This window comes from Heptranchias perlo, chromosome 27 (assembly GCF_035084215.1).
Source record: "Heptranchias perlo isolate sHepPer1 chromosome 27, sHepPer1.hap1, whole genome shotgun sequence".
Classification (NCBI taxonomy): Eukaryota; Metazoa; Chordata; class Chondrichthyes; order Hexanchiformes; family Hexanchidae; genus Heptranchias; species Heptranchias perlo.
Window position 1 is genome coordinate 21,036,913 of NC_090351.1, and position 19,839 is coordinate 21,056,751.

Genomic DNA, 19,839 nt, shown 5'->3' on the forward strand with positions numbered 1-19,839 from the left:
TCCCTGTAGCCCCAGTGTTGATATTATTTAATGATCTGTCCATTCCCTGTAGCCCCAATGTTGATATTATTTAATGATCTGTCCATTCTCTGTAGCCCCAGTGTTGATATTATTTAATGATCTGTCCATTCCCTGTAGCCCCAGTGTTGATATTATTTAATGATCTGTCCATTCCCTGTAGCCCCAGTGTTGATATTATTTAATGATCTGTCCATTCCCTGTAGCCCCAGTGTTGATATTATTTAATGATCTGTCCATTCCCTGTAGCCCCAGTGTTGATATTATTTAATGATCTGTCCATTCCCTGTAGCCCCAGTGTTGATATTATTTAATGATCTGTCCATTCTCTGTAGCCCCAGTGTTGATATTATTTAATGATCTGTCCATTCCCTGTAGCCCCAATGTTGATATTATTTAATGATCTGTCCATTCCCTGTAGCCCCAGTGTTGATATTATTTAATGATCTGTCCATTCCCTGTAGCCCCAGTGTTGATATTATTTAATGATCTGTCCATTCTCTGTAGCCCCAGTGTTGATATTATTTAATGATCTGTCCATTCCCTGTAGCCCCAGTGTTGATATTATTTAATGATCTGTCCATTCTCTGTAACCCCAGTGTTGATATTATTTAATGATCTGTCCATTCCCTGTAGCCCCAGTGTTGATATTATTTAATGATCTGTCCATTCCCTGTAGCCCCAGTGTTGATATTATTTAATGATCTGTCCATTCTCTGTAGCCCCAGTGTTGATATTATTTAATGATCTGTCCATTCCCTGTAGCCCCAATGTTGATATTATTTAATGATCTGTCCATTCCCTGTAGCCCCAGTGTTGATATTATTTAATGATCTGTCCATTCTCTGTAGCCCCAGTGTTGATATTATTTAATGATCTGTCCATTCCCTGTAGCCCCAGTGTTGATATTATTTAATGATCTGTCCATTCTCTGTAGCCCCAGTGTTGATATTATTTAATGATCTGTCCATTCCCTGTAGCCCCAATGTTGATATTATTTAATGATCTGTCCATTCCCTGTAGCCCCAGTGTTGATATTATTTAATGATCTGTCCATTCCCTGTAGCCCCAGTGTTGATATTATTTAATGATCTGTCCATTCCCTGTAGCCCCAGTGTTGATATTATTTAATGATCTGTCCATTCTCTGTAGCCCCAGTGTTGATATTATTTAATGATCTGTCCATTCTCTGTAGCCCCAGTGTTGATATTATTTAATGATCTGTCCATTCCCTGTAGCCCCAGTGTTGATATTATTTAATGATATGTCCATTCCCTGTAGCCCCAGTGTTGATATTATTTAATGATCTGTCCATTCCCTGTAGCCCGAGTGTTGATATTATTTAATGATCTGTCCATTCTCTGTAGCCCCAGTGTTGATATTATTTAATGATCTGTCCATTCTCTGTAGCCCCAGTGTTGATATTATTTAATGATCTGTCCATTCCCTGTAGCCCGAGTGTTGATATTATTTAATGATCTGTCCATTCTCTGTAGCCCTATTGTTGATATTATTTAATGATCTGTCCATTCCCTGTAGCCCTATTGTTGATATTATTTAATGATCTGTCCATTCCCTGTAGCCCTATTGTTGATATTATTTAATGATCTGTCCATTCCCTGTAGCCCTATTGTTGATATTATTTAATGATCTGTCCATTCTCTGTAGCCCTATTGTTGATATTATTTAATGATCTGTCCATTCCCTGTAGCCCTATTGTTGATATTATTTAATGATCTGTCCATTCCCTGTAGCCCCAGTGTTGATATTATTTAATGATCTGTCCATTCCCTGTAGCCCCAGTGTTGATATTATTTAATGATCTGTCCATTCTCTGTAGCCCGAGTGTTGATATTATTTAATGATCTGTCCATTCTCTGTAGCCCCAGTGTTGATATTATTTAATGATCTGTCCATTCTCTGTAGCCCCAGTGTTGATATTATTTAATGATCTGTCCATTCTCTGTAGCCCGAGTGTTGATATTATTTAATGATCTGTCCATTCTCTGTAGCCCCAGTGTTGATATTATTTAATGATCTGTCCATTCTCTGTAGCCCCAGTGTTGATATTATTTAATGATCTATAATTTCCCTGTAGCCCCAGTTCTGTGTCGAAAGTGCTGCCGCGGTTTGGTTGCCCGTGTTGCTGAGCCGCGCCGGCCGGGCCGGGCCGGGCAGTGATGGCGGATGATGGGGGCTGCCCCGAGTGAGCCGTGCATCTATGAGAAGCTGGCGGACAGTGTCGAGTTGCTGCGGCAGTCCGGGGAGCGCTATGGCATGTCCGAGAGCGACACCGAGAGGTTTATTGCCCAGATCCTGGCGACCAACGAGCCGCAGAGGGAAGCGCCCAGACACCCGTGGCTCACGACTGCAGCCAAGGTAAGAGAGCGGCCCGGGATCCGGGCTCCACCCCTGGGCGGACAGACTCCGGCCACAGACCCGGAGCCTGCCAACACAACCCCGGCCACATGCTGCAACTTTTAAGGGCTTCACTCCCACAGGGGTTTCCAACTTTTATTCTTTTAACCCCCCACCCCCCCCCTCCTGGATTTTCCTCCTGAAGCTGCTGACTCATTCTGGACCTAGAAATGCCCACATTGAACAATTCCTATGGGGCCAAAAACATTAGAAGTTGTTGAAAAGTATCCAGCTGCGTTGGTCGCGGGAAGCAGGAACGACTCCCCCACCATGCTGACTTTGCAGCTCTGCGCATTTGATCTTTCTTAATTAGCCTTGGATCAACCTCGTCCCCTCACCAGGTCACCACCAAAAGCAAGTACATTTGGCTCACCACCTGGTGATCCCTGAGAGGATCCAGTTCGAGAGAAGATAGCAGAGAATCTGACCACAATCTTTCAATCCTACTTAGATACGCAAATTGTGCCGTAACACCGAGTGAAGAATAAACTGGGTAACTATTGGCCAGTCAGTGCGTATTTTGAAATGGTTGTGTTAATCCAGGACAGTCAACACCGATTTGTTAAAGGCAAGTCATGTTTGACAAACTTGAGATTTTTTGAAGAATTGACTGGATAGATAAATGTGATGTGGAGATGCCGGTGATGGACTGGGGTTGACAATTGTAAACAATTTTACAACACCAAGTTATAGTCCAGCAATTTTATTTTAAATTCACAAGCTTTCGGATGCTTCCTCCTTACTCAGGTGAACGTTGTTGGAAATGAAATCCTCGAAATGAAATCGCATTTATAAATCACAGAACAATGCTTGGTGATTACAGACAGTTTTTTCAACTGCCCGTTGCCAAGGCAATCAGTGTGCAGACAGACAGGTGTTACCTACAAGGTCTCCAAATATACAAATCACCAAAAAAAAACAGAGATAGAGAGGTAGAAACATAGAAAAGACAGCAACTGACCCGTTATATTAAAAACAGATAACATTTGTTCGCTGGTGGGTTAACGTGTAGCGTGACATGAACCCAAGATCCTGGTTGAGGCCGTCCTCATGGGTGTGGAACTTGGCTATCAATTTCTGCTCGACGATTTTGCGTTGTCGTGTGTCTCGAAGGCCGCCTTGGAGTACGCTTACCCGAGGGTCGGTGGATGAATGTCCTTGACTGCTGAAGTGTTCCCCGACTGGGAGGGAACCCTCCTGTCTGGCGATTGTTGCGCGGTGTCCGTTCATCCGTTGTCGCAGCGTCTGCATGGTCTCGCCAATGTACCATGCTCTGGGGCATCCTTTCCTGCAACGTATGAGGTGGACAACGTTGGCCGAGTCACAGGAGTATGAACCATGCACCTGGTGGGTGGTGTCCTCTCGTGTGATGGTGGTATCTGTGTCGATGATCTGGCATGTCTTGCAGAGGTTACCGTGGCAGGGTTGTGTGGTGTCGTGGACGCTGTTCTCTTGAAAGCTAGGTAATTTGCTGCGAACGATGGTCTGTTTGAGGTTGGGTGGCTGTTTAAAGGCGAGTAGTGGAGGTGTGGGGATGGCCATAGCGAGGTGTTCATCATCATTGATGACATGTTGAAGGCTGCGGAGAACATGGCGTAGTTTCTCCGCTCCGGGGAAGTACTGGACGACAAAGAGTACTCTGTTGGTTGCGTCCCGTGTTGGTCTCCTGAGGAGGTCTATGCGATTTTTCGCTGTGGCCCGTCGGAACTGTCGATCGACGAGTCGAGCGTCATATCCCGTTCTTACTAGGGCGTCTTTCAGCGTCTGTAGGTGTCCATCGCGTTCCTCCTCGTCTGAGCAGACCCTGTGTATTCGCAGGGCCTGTCCATAGGGGATGGCCTCTTTGACGTGGTTAGGGTGGAAGCTGGAAAAGTGGAGCATCGTGAGGTTGTCCGTGGGCTTGCGGTAGAGTGAGGTGCTGAGGTGCCCATCTTTGATGGAGATTCGTGTGTCCAAGAAAGAAACCGATTCTGAGGAGTAGTCCATGGTGAGCTTGATGGTGGGATGGAACTTGTTGATGTTATCGTGTAGTCTCTTTAGTGATTCCTCGCCGTGGGTCCATAGAAAGAAAATGTCGTCGATGTATCTGGTGTATAGTGTTGGTTGGAGGTCCTGTGCCGTGAAGAAGTCCTGCTCGAACTTGTGCATGAAAATGTTGGCGTATTGGGGTGCGAATTTGGTCCCCATGGCTGTTCCGTGTGTTTGGGTAAAGAACTGGTTGTCGAAGGTGAAGACATTGTGATCCAGGATGAAGCGGATGAGTTGTAGGATGGCATCTGGAGATTGGCTGTTGTTGGTCTTGAGTATTGATGCTGTCGCAGCGATGCCGTCATCGTGGGGGATACTGGTGTAGAGTGCCGAGACGTCCGTCGTGGTGAGAAGTGTTCCTGGTTCAACTGGTCCGTGGGTACTGAGTTTTTGTAGGAAGTCTGTAGTGTCGCGACAGAAGCTGGGGGTTCCCTGTACGATGGGTTTCAGGATGCCCTCGATGTATCCAGAGAGGTTCTCACACAGGGTTCCGTTGCCTGATACGATAGGACGTCCGTGTGTGTTGGCTTTGTGTATCTTTGGGAGGCAGTAGAAGTCTCCCACGCGGGGAGTACGTGGGATGAGAGTGCGTAGGATGCTTTGAAGGTCTGGATCGAAGGTCTTGATCAGTTTGTTGAGCTGGTGGGTGTGTTCTTTGGTCGGATCTGCGGGTAACCGTCTGTAGTGTTCCTGGTTGTCCAGTTGTCGGTATGCTTCTTTGCAATAGTCCGTTCTGTATGACGATGGCTCCTCCTTTGTCCGCTGGTTTGATGACGATGTTGCGGTTGGTCTTGAGAGCGTTGATGGCGTTGCGTTGTGCTCGGGTGACATTCTGGACTGTCTTGTGAGTGCGGCTGATGAATCTGGCATTGACGCATTTCCTGACAGCTTGAGCATACATGTCCAGCTGAGGGCAGCGACCCTCCGGAGGAGTCCAGTGTGACTCTTTCCTCTTCGGTTGCTGTACCGCGGATCCCTCTGTCTGCTGTTCCAGATCGTTGATTGTCTCATTGGGTTCCCTGCTGAAATCTTGGGGTTTGTGGAAGTATTCCCGGAGCCTCATTCTCCTGATGAATTCCTCAGTGTCCGCCGCGAGACTAGTGGGGTCCATTTTGGTAGTGGGGCAGAAATTGAGCCCTCGGCTGAGAACTTCGATTTCGTCTGGTTGAAGGGTGTGGTCGGACAAATTGACGATAGACTTCCCTGTGGTTGCAACCGTGGTACCAGGGGAAGCTTGGTCGATGCTGGTGGTGATGCCGAGTATCTCAAGCTTCCTGCTCTTGGTTTTCATGTCGGCAGCGTAGTTCCGTTGCCTCGTCTGTCTGGCGGTATCTCGTAGCTGGTCTGCTGTGTCCTGAGTACAGGTTGAGAGTATGGACTCTATCTTGGTTTTGAGGTTGCGGCGTCTGCTGTAGAGTTGGTGTACGAGATGGTTGCAGAGTGTGTGAGAGGTACGGCGGCAGAGTCTCTCAGCGTAATCCGAGTTGTATGTGGACTTGAGTGGGTTCGTGATCTGTAGTCCTTTCGGGATCTTGTCTGCTTTCTTGCAGCTCTGTAAAAACTTGATGTCTGTGTCTATATGCGCGATCTTCTTGGATATCCTTTCCACTGTGAGCCGGCAGTTTGTGGTGTCGATGGTAGCCATGATGTGGAGATGCCGGGGATAGACTGGGGTTGACAATTGTAAACAATTTTACAACACCAAGTTATAGTCCAGCAATTTTATTTTAAATTCACAAGCTTTCGGAGGCTTCCTCCTTCCTCAGGTGAACGTTGTTGGAAATGAAATCCTCGAAATGAAATCGCATTTATAAATCACAGAACAATGCTTGGTGATTACAGACAGTTTTTTCAACTGCCCGTTGCCAAGGCAATCAGTGTGCAGACAGACAGGTGTTACCTACAAGGTCTCCGAATATACAAATCACCAAAAAAAAACAACAAACAAAAAAAACAGAGATAGAGAGGTAGAAACATCGAAAAGACAGCAACTGACCCGTTATATTAAAAACAGATAACATTTGTTCGCTGGTGGGGTAACGTGTAGCGTGACATGAACCCAAGATCCCGGTTGAGGCCGTCCTCATGGGTGCGGAACTTGGCTATCAATTTCTGCTCGACGATTTTGCGTTGTCGTGTGTCTCGAAGGCCGCCTTGGAGTACGCTTGCCCCAGATGCCCCAGAGCATGGTACATTGGCGAGACCATGCAGACGCTGCGACAACGGATGAACGGACACCGCGCAACAATCACCAAACAGGAGGGTTCCCTCCCAGTCGGGGAACACTTCAGCAGTCAAGGACATTCAGCCACCGACCTTCGGGTAAGCGTACTCCAAGGCGGCCTTCGAGACATACGACAACGCAAAATCGTCGAGCAGAAATTGATAGCCAAGTTCCGCACCCATGAGGACGGCCTCAACCGGGATCTTGGGTTCATGTCACGCTACACGTTACCCCACCAGCGAACAAATGTTATCTGTTTTTAATATAATGGGTCAGTTGCTGTCTTTTCTATGTTTCTACCTCTCTATCTCTGTTTTTTTTTTGGTAATTTGTATATTCGGAGACCTTGTTGGTAACACCTGTCTGTCTGCACACTGATTGCCTTGGCAACGGGCAGTTGAAAAAACTGTCTGTAATCACCAAGCATTGTTCTGTGATTTATAAATGCGATTTCATTTCGAGGATTTCATTTCCAACAACGTTCACCTGAGGAAGGAGGAAGCCTCCGAAAGCTTGTGAATTTAAAATAAAATTGCTGGACTATAACTTGGTGTTGTAAAATTGTTTACAATGGATAGATAAAGTAGAGGTGTGTATGGTGGGCGTTGCTGAATTGGAGAAGGTTTGCATACAGTGTACCCAAGAGGGCCACTCCTGGGTGCACTTTTGATCGTGTGTGTGTGTGTGTGTGTGTGTGTGTGTGTGTGTGTGTATCTGTGCGTGTATATTATATATTATATGATTTGGACTTGGCCATAGGGAGCTTTGGCGACAACAAAAAAATGGGGGACACGGTCACCAGCGAGCATGATTGTAAAAGACTTCAGGAGAACGCAGACAGGTTAGTGAAACTGGCAGACAGGTGACAAGATACAATTTAATGTTGATAACAATTGGGAGGAATAACACGGAATGGAAGTATATACTCAACAGAAAAATGCTGAAGGGTGTGGATGAACAGAGGGCCCTAGGGGTTTCATTGCATAATTTCCTGAACGTGCAAATGTAGGTAGATAAAGCTATTTAAAAAAGGCCAGAACTATTTTTGGTTTCACAGATAGGGACACAGAGTACAAGAGTAAACTAATAATGATTAGGTCACAGTTCGAGCACCGTGCATAAAAGAAAAACTTGCATTTATACAGCGCCTTTCACGATCTCAGGATGTTCCAAAGAGCTTTAAAAGTCCTTCATTGGTTGTAAAGTGTAGTCACTGTTGTAATGTAGGAAACGGGGCAGCCAATTTGCGCACAGCAAGGTCCCACAAACAGCAATGACCAGATAATCTATTTTAGTGGTGTTGGTTGAGGGCTAAATATTGACCAGGACAGTGGGGATAACTCCCCTGCTCTTCTTTGAAATAGTGCCATGGGATCTTTTACGTCCACCTGAGAGGGCTTCTGGGGCCTCGGTTTAATGTCTCATCCGAAAGACGGCACATTTTGAATGCCCCATTATAGAAAGGACATTAAAGCCGTTGAGAGTGTACAATGTATGAATTGTCACTAAGATTAAAAGGAGAGGTTAGGAGAAATCTCAGGTGGTTGGAATGAGCGGGGTAGGGACCATTACATCTTTTAAGGGAAAATTGGATAGATATATTTGAAGCAGAGAAAGGTACAGGGCTATGGTGAGAGACCGGGGCAGTGGGATTAGTTTTGGATTCCTCTAGCAAAAAGCTGGCACAGACATGATGGGCCAAATGGCCTACTTCTGTGCTATAAATCTTTATGATTCTAAGAGATAGTCTGTCACTTGGAAGGATGGGCATTAGCAGTACTATAAAATCAGGTAGTGCAACATTGAAGTAAATAGCTAGAAACAAAACATACCAAAAGCAGTATTGATAAGCAAGTTTCAAAATTTGCTGCATGTTATACTTGTAATAATAGTGATGTATCAGTGAACATACTCATGGACAATAGTTAAAAGTTATGATTCTGTTAATATAGTTTTTCTTCTGGCTCTTAAGCTTTAATAGGTTGACCCGGCACATAGATATAATAGCTTATAGGCCTGCAATTTAAGCAGATTAAGTCCAAACTTATTTCACTTGTGTACTTTTGCACATTTTGTTCTCGTCTAATGCATGGATGCAGAAAGTACTATACACTAGATTGCAGCACTAATACAAAGGGCAGAGGGCAGGCATGTACTGTGCAACATCATTTTAGCTGCATTTGGGTCTGTGTCACTACACTAATAGTCATCCTCAGTCTGCTGTCTGCAGCAGGAGAACCCTGCTACCTCAGGCCCTTTGTGGGCTTAGCCCATCCAGTACAGAAGTGAAATGAATCTGTTGAGATGTAACTCATTATAAAGAGTCTCTACAATAAGAAACTGTAAAAGAAATATTGAACCAACTTTTACAAATCATTTCTCATGGAAACAAATGCAAGTTAGAAGCAATCAGCACTAATAAAAAAGACAGGGGAAAAACAAGTTACTGTGAGAATGTTTCACTAAAAACTCACTATATATCCAACAGCTCCCTAAATACTAAGTATCACACTGAATACAAATAACAACATTTCATTCTCTCCCCTGCATCTGGTGGCAAAGTTATTTTGTCGCTTTTGGTTGTTGAGTGTTTTTTGGTTTGTTGATATATTCAGGAAGGCTTGCAATTCACATCTGCTCTAATAGCTGGTTACGAGGGAACACAAATTTAAAATAATTACATAAAGAATTCAAGGGAAGGGTAAAAAAAATTTACACCAGAAAATAGTTAAAATGTGGATTTCTCTGCCGCAAGCCGTTGTATAAACAGACCATAAATTCTTTTTAAAATAGCCTAGATAGTTGCTTGAAAGAAAGAAATAGCAGGAGTGGGCTTATATTAGATGGCATCTGGTAAAACACACTGGCACAGACTTGATGGACCGAGTGGCTGGTTTCTGTGTTGTAACATTGTATCATTTCATTTTTGCTTTTGAAGTTCAAGTCCAGTTTGCAGCAGTGTCCGTATTGTGGGTTATGTGTACCTTGGAAGGCTATAATTATTTACTGAGTTTGTGATTGAGCTCTCTTAAAAAAGGTAATGCAATAATCATGGGCGATTTTAACTTTCAAGTAGATTGGACAAATCAAATTGGCAAAAATAGCCCTGAGGAGGAGTTCATAGAGTGTATTAGGGACTGTTTCTTAGACCAATACATGGAACCAAACAGGAAACAGGCCATTTTGGATCTGATAATGGGTAACGAAACAGGATTAATTAATGATCTCAAAGTAAAGGATCCCTTGGGAAGCAGTAATCATAACATGATAGAATTTCACATCCAGTTTGAGAGTGAGGATTTTGTGTCTGAAACTACTGTATTAAACTTAAATAAGGGCAATTATAAAGGAATGAGTGCGGAATTGGCTAAAGTGGACTGGGTAAACAGATTAGATGGTATGATGGTGGATAAGCAGTGGCAAACATTTAAAAAGATATTTTATGACTTGCAACAAAAATATGTCCCTGTGAGGAGGAAAGACTCCACAAAAAGGGTGAACCAACCATGGCTAACTAAGGAAGTCAAGGATGGTATCAGGTTAAAAGAAAAAGCATACAACATGGCAAAGATTACTGGTAAGCCCGAAGATTGGGAAAATTTTAAAAACCAGCAAAGGATGACTAAGAATAATAAAGAGGGAGGAAATAAATTGAGAGTAAACTAGCAAGAAATATAAAAACTGACAGTAAAAGCTTCTACAAGTATATAAAAAGGAAGAGGGTAGCTAAAGTAAACATAGGTCCCTTAGAGGATGAGACTGGGGAAATAATAAAGGAAAACAAGGAAATGGCAGAGGAATGGAACTATTTTGTATCTGTCTTCACAGTAGAAGACATGAATAACATACCGATAATAGTAGAAAATCAAGGGGCAAAGGAGAGGGAGGAACTAAAAACAATCACTATCACTAGAGAAAAAGTACTAGGTAAACTAATGGGTCTAAAGGCTGACAAGTCCCCTGGACCTGATGGCTTGCATCCGAGGGTCATAAAGGAAGTGGCTACAGAGATAGTGGATGCATTGGTTGTAATCTTCCAGAATTCACTAGATTCTGGAACGGTCCCAGCAGATTGGAAAACCGCAAACGGAACACCCCTATTCAAGAAGGGAGTGAGACAGAAAGCAGGTAACTATAGACCAGTTAGCCTAACATCTGTCATTGGGAAAATGCTAGAATCCATTATTAAGGAAGTAGTAGCAGGACATTTGGAGACTCATAATACAATCAAGGCGAGTCAACATGGTTTTATGAAGGGGAAATCATGTCCAACAAATTTATTAGAGTTCTTTGAGGAAGTAACTGGCAGGGGGGATAAAGGGGAACCATTGGATGCAGTATATTTGGATTTCCAAAAGGCATTCGATAAGGTGCCACATAAAAGATTACTGCACAAGAGCTCATGGTGTTGGGGGTAATATACTGGCATGGATAGAGGATTGGCTAACTAACAGAAAACAAAGAGTCAGGATAAAAGGTTCATTTTCAAAATGGCAATCTGTAACTAGTGGGGTGCCCCATGGCTCAGTGCTGGGCCTCAACTATTTACAATATATATCAATGACTTGGATGAAGGAACAGAGTGTCTTGTGGCCAAATTTGCTGATGATACAAAGATAGGTGGAAAAGCAAGTTGTGATAAGGACACAAAGTGTCTGCAAAGGGATATTGATAGGTTAAGCGAAAATTTGGCAGATGGAATAAAATGTGGGAAAATGTGAAGTCATCCACTTCGGGAGGAAAAATAAAAAAGCAGAATATTATTTGAATGGAGAAATACTACAAAATGCTGCGGTACAGAGGGATCTGGGTGTCCTCGTACATGAAACACTAAAAGTCAACATACAGGTGCAGCAGGTAATCTGGAAGGCAAACAGAATTTTGGCCTTTATTTCTAGGGGGATGGGATATAAAAGAAGGGAAGTCATGCTACAACTGTGCAGGGTGTTGGTGAGACCACACCTGGAGTACTGCGTACTGTTCTGGTGCCTTTATTTGAGGAAGGACGTACTTGCATTGGAGGCAGTTCAGAGAAGGTTCACTAGGTTGATTCCGGATATGGAAGGGTTGTCTTATGAGGAAAGATTGAACAGGTTGGGTCTATACTCATTGGAGTTTAGAAGAATGAGAGGAGATCTTATTAAAACATACAAGATTCTGAGGGGACTTGATAGGGTAGATGCTGAGAGGATGTTACTCCTCATGGGGGAATCTAAAACTAGGGGGCATAGTCTCAGAATAAGGGGTCGCCCGTTTAAGACAGAAATGAGGAGGAATTTCTTCTCCCAGAGGGTCGTGAATCTTTGGAATTCTTTACCCCAAAAAACAGTGGAGGCTGAGTCATTGAATACATTCAAGGCTGAGTTAGGCAAATTTTTGATCAGCAAGGGAATCAAAGGATATGGGGAAAGTGGAGTTGAGGTAAAAATCAGATTAGCCATGATCTCATTAAATGGCGGAGCAGGCTCGAGGGGCCGAGTGGCCTACTCCTGTTCCTATCTCTTATGGTTGTGTGCAAAGGAGATTACACTGTTCTTAGGATGATAACTCAAACTACTACGTCTGTGCAAGAAGTGAAATGGCAGAATGTATATTGGAGTAGATTGGAGAAAAGAACGTTACAAGTTAAAACTGTGGTGAAAACAGAAAGCAGGGAAGGCTTGGGGATCTGTAGCACTTGTGCAGAACGGACTGGGCCCAGAATCCAGTCCTTGCCAAATTAGGGACGTGGGGGGAAAAATTGAATAGGGCCTGTTTTTGGGCGGGAGTAGCACGATCCACTATTACCCTGCTCCCAATGGCCCCTGCGCAGGCAGGACCAGACTTTCGTCAGGCCTGAGGACTTACCTGCAATCTTTCCTAAAGGTAGCTGGTACCTGTTATTTGCTGAATATAACAGCCTGCTATCTGCACAGAGTCTGAACAGAGATCCATCATCGCACATGTAAAGCACAGATGCAGGTTCCATCCCTATGTTTACACACTGATGAGTTATGTTAAAACATTGAATAAAGGTTGCGCACCACTAAATTCCACAACCTCCAATCTGCATGCCAGACCTCACCAATCTGAGTTTGTACCAGGCCTGCGAGAGTCCGTGCACCAAGGTTCTTTGCTGATGCACCAGAGGCCATGGTGCAAGAGGTGGATAGAAGGAGGGACATCCTATATCCGGAAGGTGGGGGGAGGTTCAAGAGGCCCTCCAGACATATACCCAAAAGGCAGTGGGAGGTAGTAGGGAATGAAGTCAATGCCAGGCGCACAGCATCATGCACATGGATGCAGTGCAGGAAGAAGTTCAATGCTTTGACATGAGTGGTCAAGGTGAGTGAGGTCAACTGTCAAGTGGCATCTCCTACCAACTGCACCACTAACCGCATCCATTGCTCCACGCACTACACCCTCCATCACCCACATACCAACAAACTCTTTCAATCAGTTGCTTCCTTTCACCCTCGCACATTACTACTGTTGCAAGCCACCCACCCGCAACTCACAGGCCACACACACTGGCAGCTATTCAACCATGACAGGCACACCCAGACACACGTCCCGCTTTCTTGCAGGAGAAGGTAGCGCATATCAGGAGGCAGAAAGTGGCAGTCGCATTCAGCCCCTCGAGCCTGTTCCGCCAATGAATGAGATCATGGTGGACATGTGACCGAACTCCATATACCCGCCTTAGCCCCATATCCCTTAATACCCTTGGTTCACAGAAATCTATCAATCTCAGATTTAGAATTCACAATTGAGCTAGCATCAACTGCCGTTTGCAGAAGAGCTTTGCAAATTTCTTTCACGCTTTGCATGCAGAAGTATTTCCTAACTTCACTCCTGCACGTCCTGGCTCTAAATGTTAGGCTATGTCCCCTAGTCCTAGTATTCAAGTATAGGAGCCCTCCAAAAACAGTTACAAATGTCTCGGCAGCCAGAAGCAGAAATCCAGCCATTAACCTGTAAATCCTGCGTGGTCCCTCTAAATAGCACTGGTGGTGGTCCTCCAGGCACTCTAAGAACCGTTCAGATGGTCGGGATTAAAACTGTGCGTTGAGTTGAGCGTTAGACGCCATTTTAGGACTTATCACTTTAAATCAGCGTTGCACACTGATAGTATCCATTTTCTCCTTCCTTTACAAGCTTCCAGTGTTCGTTATCTGTGCCTGTGCTAACTCCTATAGCAAGATGGCGTCCGGCGCACGTCATGCTGGAAACGTGCGTGCGCAACCAAGATGCCATCTTGGCACTTCGGGAGGCCACGTTGAGCCGAAACAAAGGGCGCTACACAGCCCAACTTAGCGCCCCTAATATTTAAGGGAATGTGTAACAGAGACGAATGAACAAAAATGGGTGTCTAAATGGACCATCCCATTAACAATGGTATGGAGTAGATGGGCATTGAAGTGATTTCCCTTTGATTTGTGTCATCCAAGCTTTCGGTTTCATTTTGCTATTAGACACAGTAATATAAACAGATGGGACAGCTCAGTAACGAATCCTTGCAGACCTGACTAACAATGACATTAGAGACTACACAAAATGTCATGTAAGAGGTTGGAGCGGTAATACATTCTCCTCAAAACTGGGGCCAACATTTAGTAGCTTTTTTTCCGCTGAGTAGGCATCTACTAAATTGTGTGAGAAATGGCTGAGGAATGTTCTGGCTTCTAATGTTAAACAAAATGCCCGAGAATGCTTACAAAAGAATTCCAACATTTGAAAATCAAAGTTCCGTTTTGAAGTGACAACAGTTGTGATTGTGACACTTTTTTGGAAAAGACTGCTTAGTTCCATTTTTATAAAGTTAACTGGTAGGAGTTAGATTGAAGCTATGAGAATAATTTGAATAACAGATTATTGGCATTTTATAAATGACAAAGCATGAGAGTGCGTTAGAACAGACAAAAGGTAATAATAGTCTCAAGGTAAAATACCTTGAGACTATTATCCATTATTTTTACTTTTCCAATTTTTCTTCTTTTATCACCTGTTCCTCTCAAGTCAGGAAAAGCAACTAGACCTCTTTTTCTGGCTCTGTAATGGATGCGATAAGGTGTGTGAGAGCTGTTCTTTTTTAAAAAAAAGATAACTTGTAATTAATTTTTCTTCTCCCCCCTCCTTGTGGATAATTACCTTGCTTCGATGTGGTGCTTCCTATAGATGGCTTGTCTGAGATTGGGAGCTCACTGGACATGGAATTGTAAACGAACAAGCTGCATTTTGTGGCACAGTATCTTAGTACAGCAATCCTTACTACTGGACTGCTATGGGAACAGGACCTTTTATTTAAGTAATCTGATGCATATCAAAAACCTGACATGTTTTCTAGTCCAAAAGGCTATATTTTCTTTCATGTGAAAGATGTAATGAATGGTTATTTTGAACAACCTCAGTGAAAATCTGCAGTTCCAGGCATCAGCATGCAATATGATTTTTGATATTTATGAATATCTCAGGCTCATGTCTGCAGTTTCCAAAAATCCATGATTTGAAGTAGAATATAGTGCATCATCTTGTCTAATATTGATTTTTTTTTTGAGGTTACAAATTGAATAACTGCTGTTCAAGAAACCAGAAATATCATTGCTCAGGTTAACAAATGTGGTTTCATTTAGATTTGTTTTGAATTTAATTCTCTGTCTTGTTTATTGTCTTCTGACAGATTGTGGTTGCCCTGTGGCTTCTTATAATGGCAGCCTTCTCCTTCATCAGCCCCGATGGCAGATCTCATTACCAGAGTGCAGTCACAGAAGCCCAGAGCTGGGGGTGTCCAATAATTGGTCATGTCCGTCTTTTTTGTCTACCAATTGCCAAAAAGTATAATCTGGAAGGTAAGATAATATTTGAAACCTTGCTGAAGATCACAGCGAGCTTCTGAATTTTGTGGAGACACATGGTGTGTTTGGATTCAAACTGGTAAGGATTTTCAAATGTAAAAAATCTACAGTAAAAGAAATTTACACTTGTGTCAACACTTTGCTAAGCCAACATATAACAGACACTGTGGAACAGAAATTGGCTTAGAAAAACATACATTGTTAATTTTTGACCCTACCAGAATATTGAGCAAACAAACTTTACTCTCCAACTTTCTATCAAAAGAGCCAGAAGATTAGAGAACACAAAACACTCGAAGGCTGTTTTAAGTCCTAGTAGATTTTTAAAAATCTAAAGTAAACTAGATAATTACCAATTTCTCACATGTAGAATCTAAGGATAAATGTGTAGATAAACAAGTTTGTAGAAAATCCTAAACTTTGGAAACATAGATACCCATTGACTGGCATGTATCAGTGCTTCAATAAGTCGAATAACTTAGCAATCCTTCAAACCACAACTGTCAGCTTAAACGTGCCTACATTTTGAGGAAAATGTAATGGACAACTGGACTGCCATTAGAGTGTTGGTTTACTGTATTTTTAATTGCTTAGTGCTGAATCTAGCAGTATGGAAATACAAGTTGTTTTAAAACAAAAACCTATAGGCAAAAATTCATTTCTGCCATAAGCTCAGCAAGTCTGGTACAATTTCCTTTCCTCTCCAGAGGCATATGTTGGCATTCAAGAGTTAATCCTCGTATCTGTAAACACTGCATTATTTGGAGAACAACAAATTGAATTTTTAAGAAAGAAACTAATGGAGCATTGCAATACAAATTTTATTTTTGTGCTTATATTTAGCATAATTTAGATTTTCTTTTAATAAATTACTGTTTCTCGCCTCAATCTTCTGCATCCTGGTTGCAGGGCCAAAAAGCTTGTGTGTGTGTGTGTGTGTGTGCGTGTGCGCGCGCGCGCACACACACGATGATTATACTACCACATGCTTCCTGTCACATTCTCTGTAACACTTCAGTCACACTTAATCATAGCCAATATAATTCTGGGACACTTATTTAACTACACTTGATTGGATCATTCTTCCCAGGTGATTGTCTCCTAGATTTGGCCATGTCAGCCCTGACTTCCACTTTCTCAACAGTTGCAACAGGCTGTGGACAAGTAACTTAAAAACAAACTTAAAAATAATTTAACAGCACCAAGCTAGCTGTGAATGTAGGTGACTTATTAAACAGTGATTAGCCAATCAAATCAGTCAAAATACATTTTTCAAAATCCTTTAATGCAATTTTTTTTCACCACCGAAAATGTAGAGTTCTGAATAACTTTCAAACACAAACCATTAAACATAAGAAAAAAATGATATTCACCTAATTATAGTTACATTTTGTACCTTTTTAAATATTTGAATGGTTTTCCTCTGGAACCTGAGTGGCTCTCAAACCTAGGATTATAGTTGGGGACTCAATCCTCTTACAATTTTTCATGGACATCTGATCTGTGTACTTCTTTTCTGTTTTGCACATTGTACATGCATGACCATTGTCCATGGATGTCTCACACTGATTTTTCTTCAGTTTTTGGTTGCAGCCTTCAATTGTGCTTGCGTGACCTCTATGCGCAACCTCTAAAACAGCGTAACCGCCGACTTGCCATGCACAACGTCATTGGAGATTTGCTAGTTTTAGCCCCACTCCGAAACCTGAGCACATAATCATAGCTGAGACGTCAGTGCAGTACAAAAGCAGTTGAATTGTTGGAGATTCTGTCGTTCAGATATAATATTAAACCAAGGCCCTGCTTGCCTCCTCTTGTGGATATAAAAGATCCTTGGCTCTAGTGGTGGAGCAGGGAGCTCTCCTGATCTCCTGGCTAACATTCCTCTAGCAACCAACACCATCAAAAAACAGATTATCTGTCCGTTCATCTCGTTTGTTCACTGTGAGACCTACTTATGTGCAGTTGGCTGTTGCTTTAGTCTAAAGAACAACAAAAAATGCAATTTAAAAGTAATTTGTTGGCAGAGGTGTCCTGAAGACAGGTCTTTAAATGTAAGTTTGCTCTTTAATGTAAATGTATAGATGATATTTAATACAGGAAATAAGGGAATCTTTTAAAGTTGCACTTCATTTTATTGGTGAATTGTGGGGCTAAAGTCTGTAAATAAAATGATAAGATGTTGTAGAATGATTGCTTGGTTTGGATTCAGCCTTGTTCTCGAACACTGAGTTATTGTTTCCACCCAAAACAATCCATTTAAAGTCTCCCAGGGTTTGAATGGAAGACATCTGGAAATTAAAAATGTAATGTATCCCAGTTGAAGCAATGAGTCACACATTGAGTGAGACAGCAACATGCTTCTCATTACTTTTTCTTATTTTCAGTGCAGCTGTAGGTGGCCTCCAACCTTAGAATTTAGAGCTACATTATAATTGTACTATAATTAAAATGACACATCCTTGTATTAGAGTGCAAAACTTACTTTATATCATTGATCTTTCTTATTCAATTGTAGCACAATGAATACGACAAACTATTTGTGACCTCTATGTTGAAGTGGAAGTTGAAAGCTAGACAGCCAGTTTTTTAGCTTTGTAACACACGAGTGACTGGAGTATTGAGTCATATTTCTGATGATTACATAAAAGGCTTTTATAGTTTGATATCAGTACTTCTTGATAATAAAAACTTTTTAACCACTCCCAGCCAACCTTTCTTTATATGTCGTCTTCACCATGATTTACTTTCTTCAGTGTGTGAGGGGACTAATTTTTGAGTCTCACCAAACTAAACTGCAGATATTATACAGCCTCAAGCAATTGTTGATTCATACTAAGTAGCTAACAAGTTCTGTAGAGATATGCAACCTTGATCTGATACTAATTTTCTACAGGACAAAAGAGTAAATGAACACAGACAAAATGTGTAGGCCTTTGGAAGTAAAAGTTCTCAAACATTTTCCTCCTGTCATGCAGTTTTTTCTCATGAATTCTCTGAGGTGATATATCTTTCCACTGCTATTATGTCCAGTGCTGGAAGAGATTACTTTTTTTGTCATTTTGATTTTTTTTTTGGGGTGGAGGGGAAGGAATCTGTCAGACTCTTGGGTATGAAAGCTATTAAAGTTGCATTTTAAAAATAATTATAGCATTTTTCAGTATTGCTTGTTTTGTCTCAAAAAGCTGGATCCTAGATTTTATGAATAGGGTCATAGACCAGAGAGGTAACGCTAAACCTATTCAAATCATTGATTGTGCCACAGTTACAATATTGTGTCAAGTTATGGGTGCCTTATGTTAGGAAGGATGTCAAAGTCATGAAAAGGGTGCAGAAGAGATTAAATAAGGTAATACCAGGGCTGAGAGACTTTAGTATTGAGGAGATATTAGAAAAACTGGGGCCCTTTCTTTTCATTGAAACAAGAAAGCTTAAGAGGAGATATAATTGCGATGCTCAAAATTGAAAGATTTTGGTAAAGTAAAGCAGGCATAACTATTAACATTGGTCAGTCAGTTGCTAAATGGAGGGTATAAATTTAAAGTCATCACCAAAGCGGCGAGATTAGGAATTTTTTTTTATGCAGAGAGTTCTTAGGACATGAAATGCACTACTCGGAAACAGCGGAGGAAGCAGAATCCATTATCGGTTATAGAGTAAAAGGGAACAAGCTATTTTAGATCTTGTATTGTGTAATGAGATAGGGGTAATTAGTAATCTTTGATTAACCTCTGGTTACTAAAAGAACCTCTTGGAAAGAGTGATCATAAGAGAGAATTTCACATTGAGTTTGAGGGTAACGTACTTAAGTCAGAAAATAGTGTCGTAAACTTAAATAAAACCAATAGGTATGAGGGGCGAGTTGTCAAAGGTAGATTGGGAAATTAAAAGGTTTGACAGTTGAAAAGCAATGGCAAACATTTAAAGAAATATTTCAATATTCTCAACAAATATACATTCCATTGAGAAATAAAAACTCCACGGGAAGAGTGATCCACCCGTGGCTAACTAAAGAAGTTAAGGAGAGTATTAGATTGAAAGAAGAGGCCTAGAATGTTGCCAAGAAGAGTAATAAGCCTGGAGATTGGGAGAGTTTTAGAAACCAACAAAGGACAACCAAAAAATTGATAAAAAGGGAGAAAATAGAATATGAAAGTAAACTAGCAAGAAAACTGATTTTAAGAGCTTCTACAAGTATGTAAAAAGGAAGAGAGTAGCAGAAGTAAACGTTGGTCCCTTACTGGCTGAGACAGCAGAAATTATAATGGGAAATCAGGAAATGGCAGATGTGTTAAACAAATATTTTGTACCTGTCTT

General features: G+C 42.0%; 1 protein-coding gene across 1 annotated transcript in view; it reads left to right on the forward strand.

Moving 5' to 3' along the window:
• The first annotated feature begins 2,150 nt into the window (after positions 1–2,150).
• Positions 2,151–19,839, forward strand: part of c27h6orf89 (chromosome 27 C6orf89 homolog) — a 33,603-nt gene continuing 15,914 nt past the window's right edge. The window contains exons 1-2 of the mRNA XM_068007435.1: positions 2,151–2,397; positions 15,348–15,516. Of these exons, the coding sequence (XP_067863536.1) occupies positions 2,206–2,397; positions 15,348–15,516 (361 nt within the window). The 5' untranslated portion in view covers positions 2,151–2,205. The remainder of the gene's footprint in view (positions 2,398–15,347; positions 15,517–19,839) is intronic.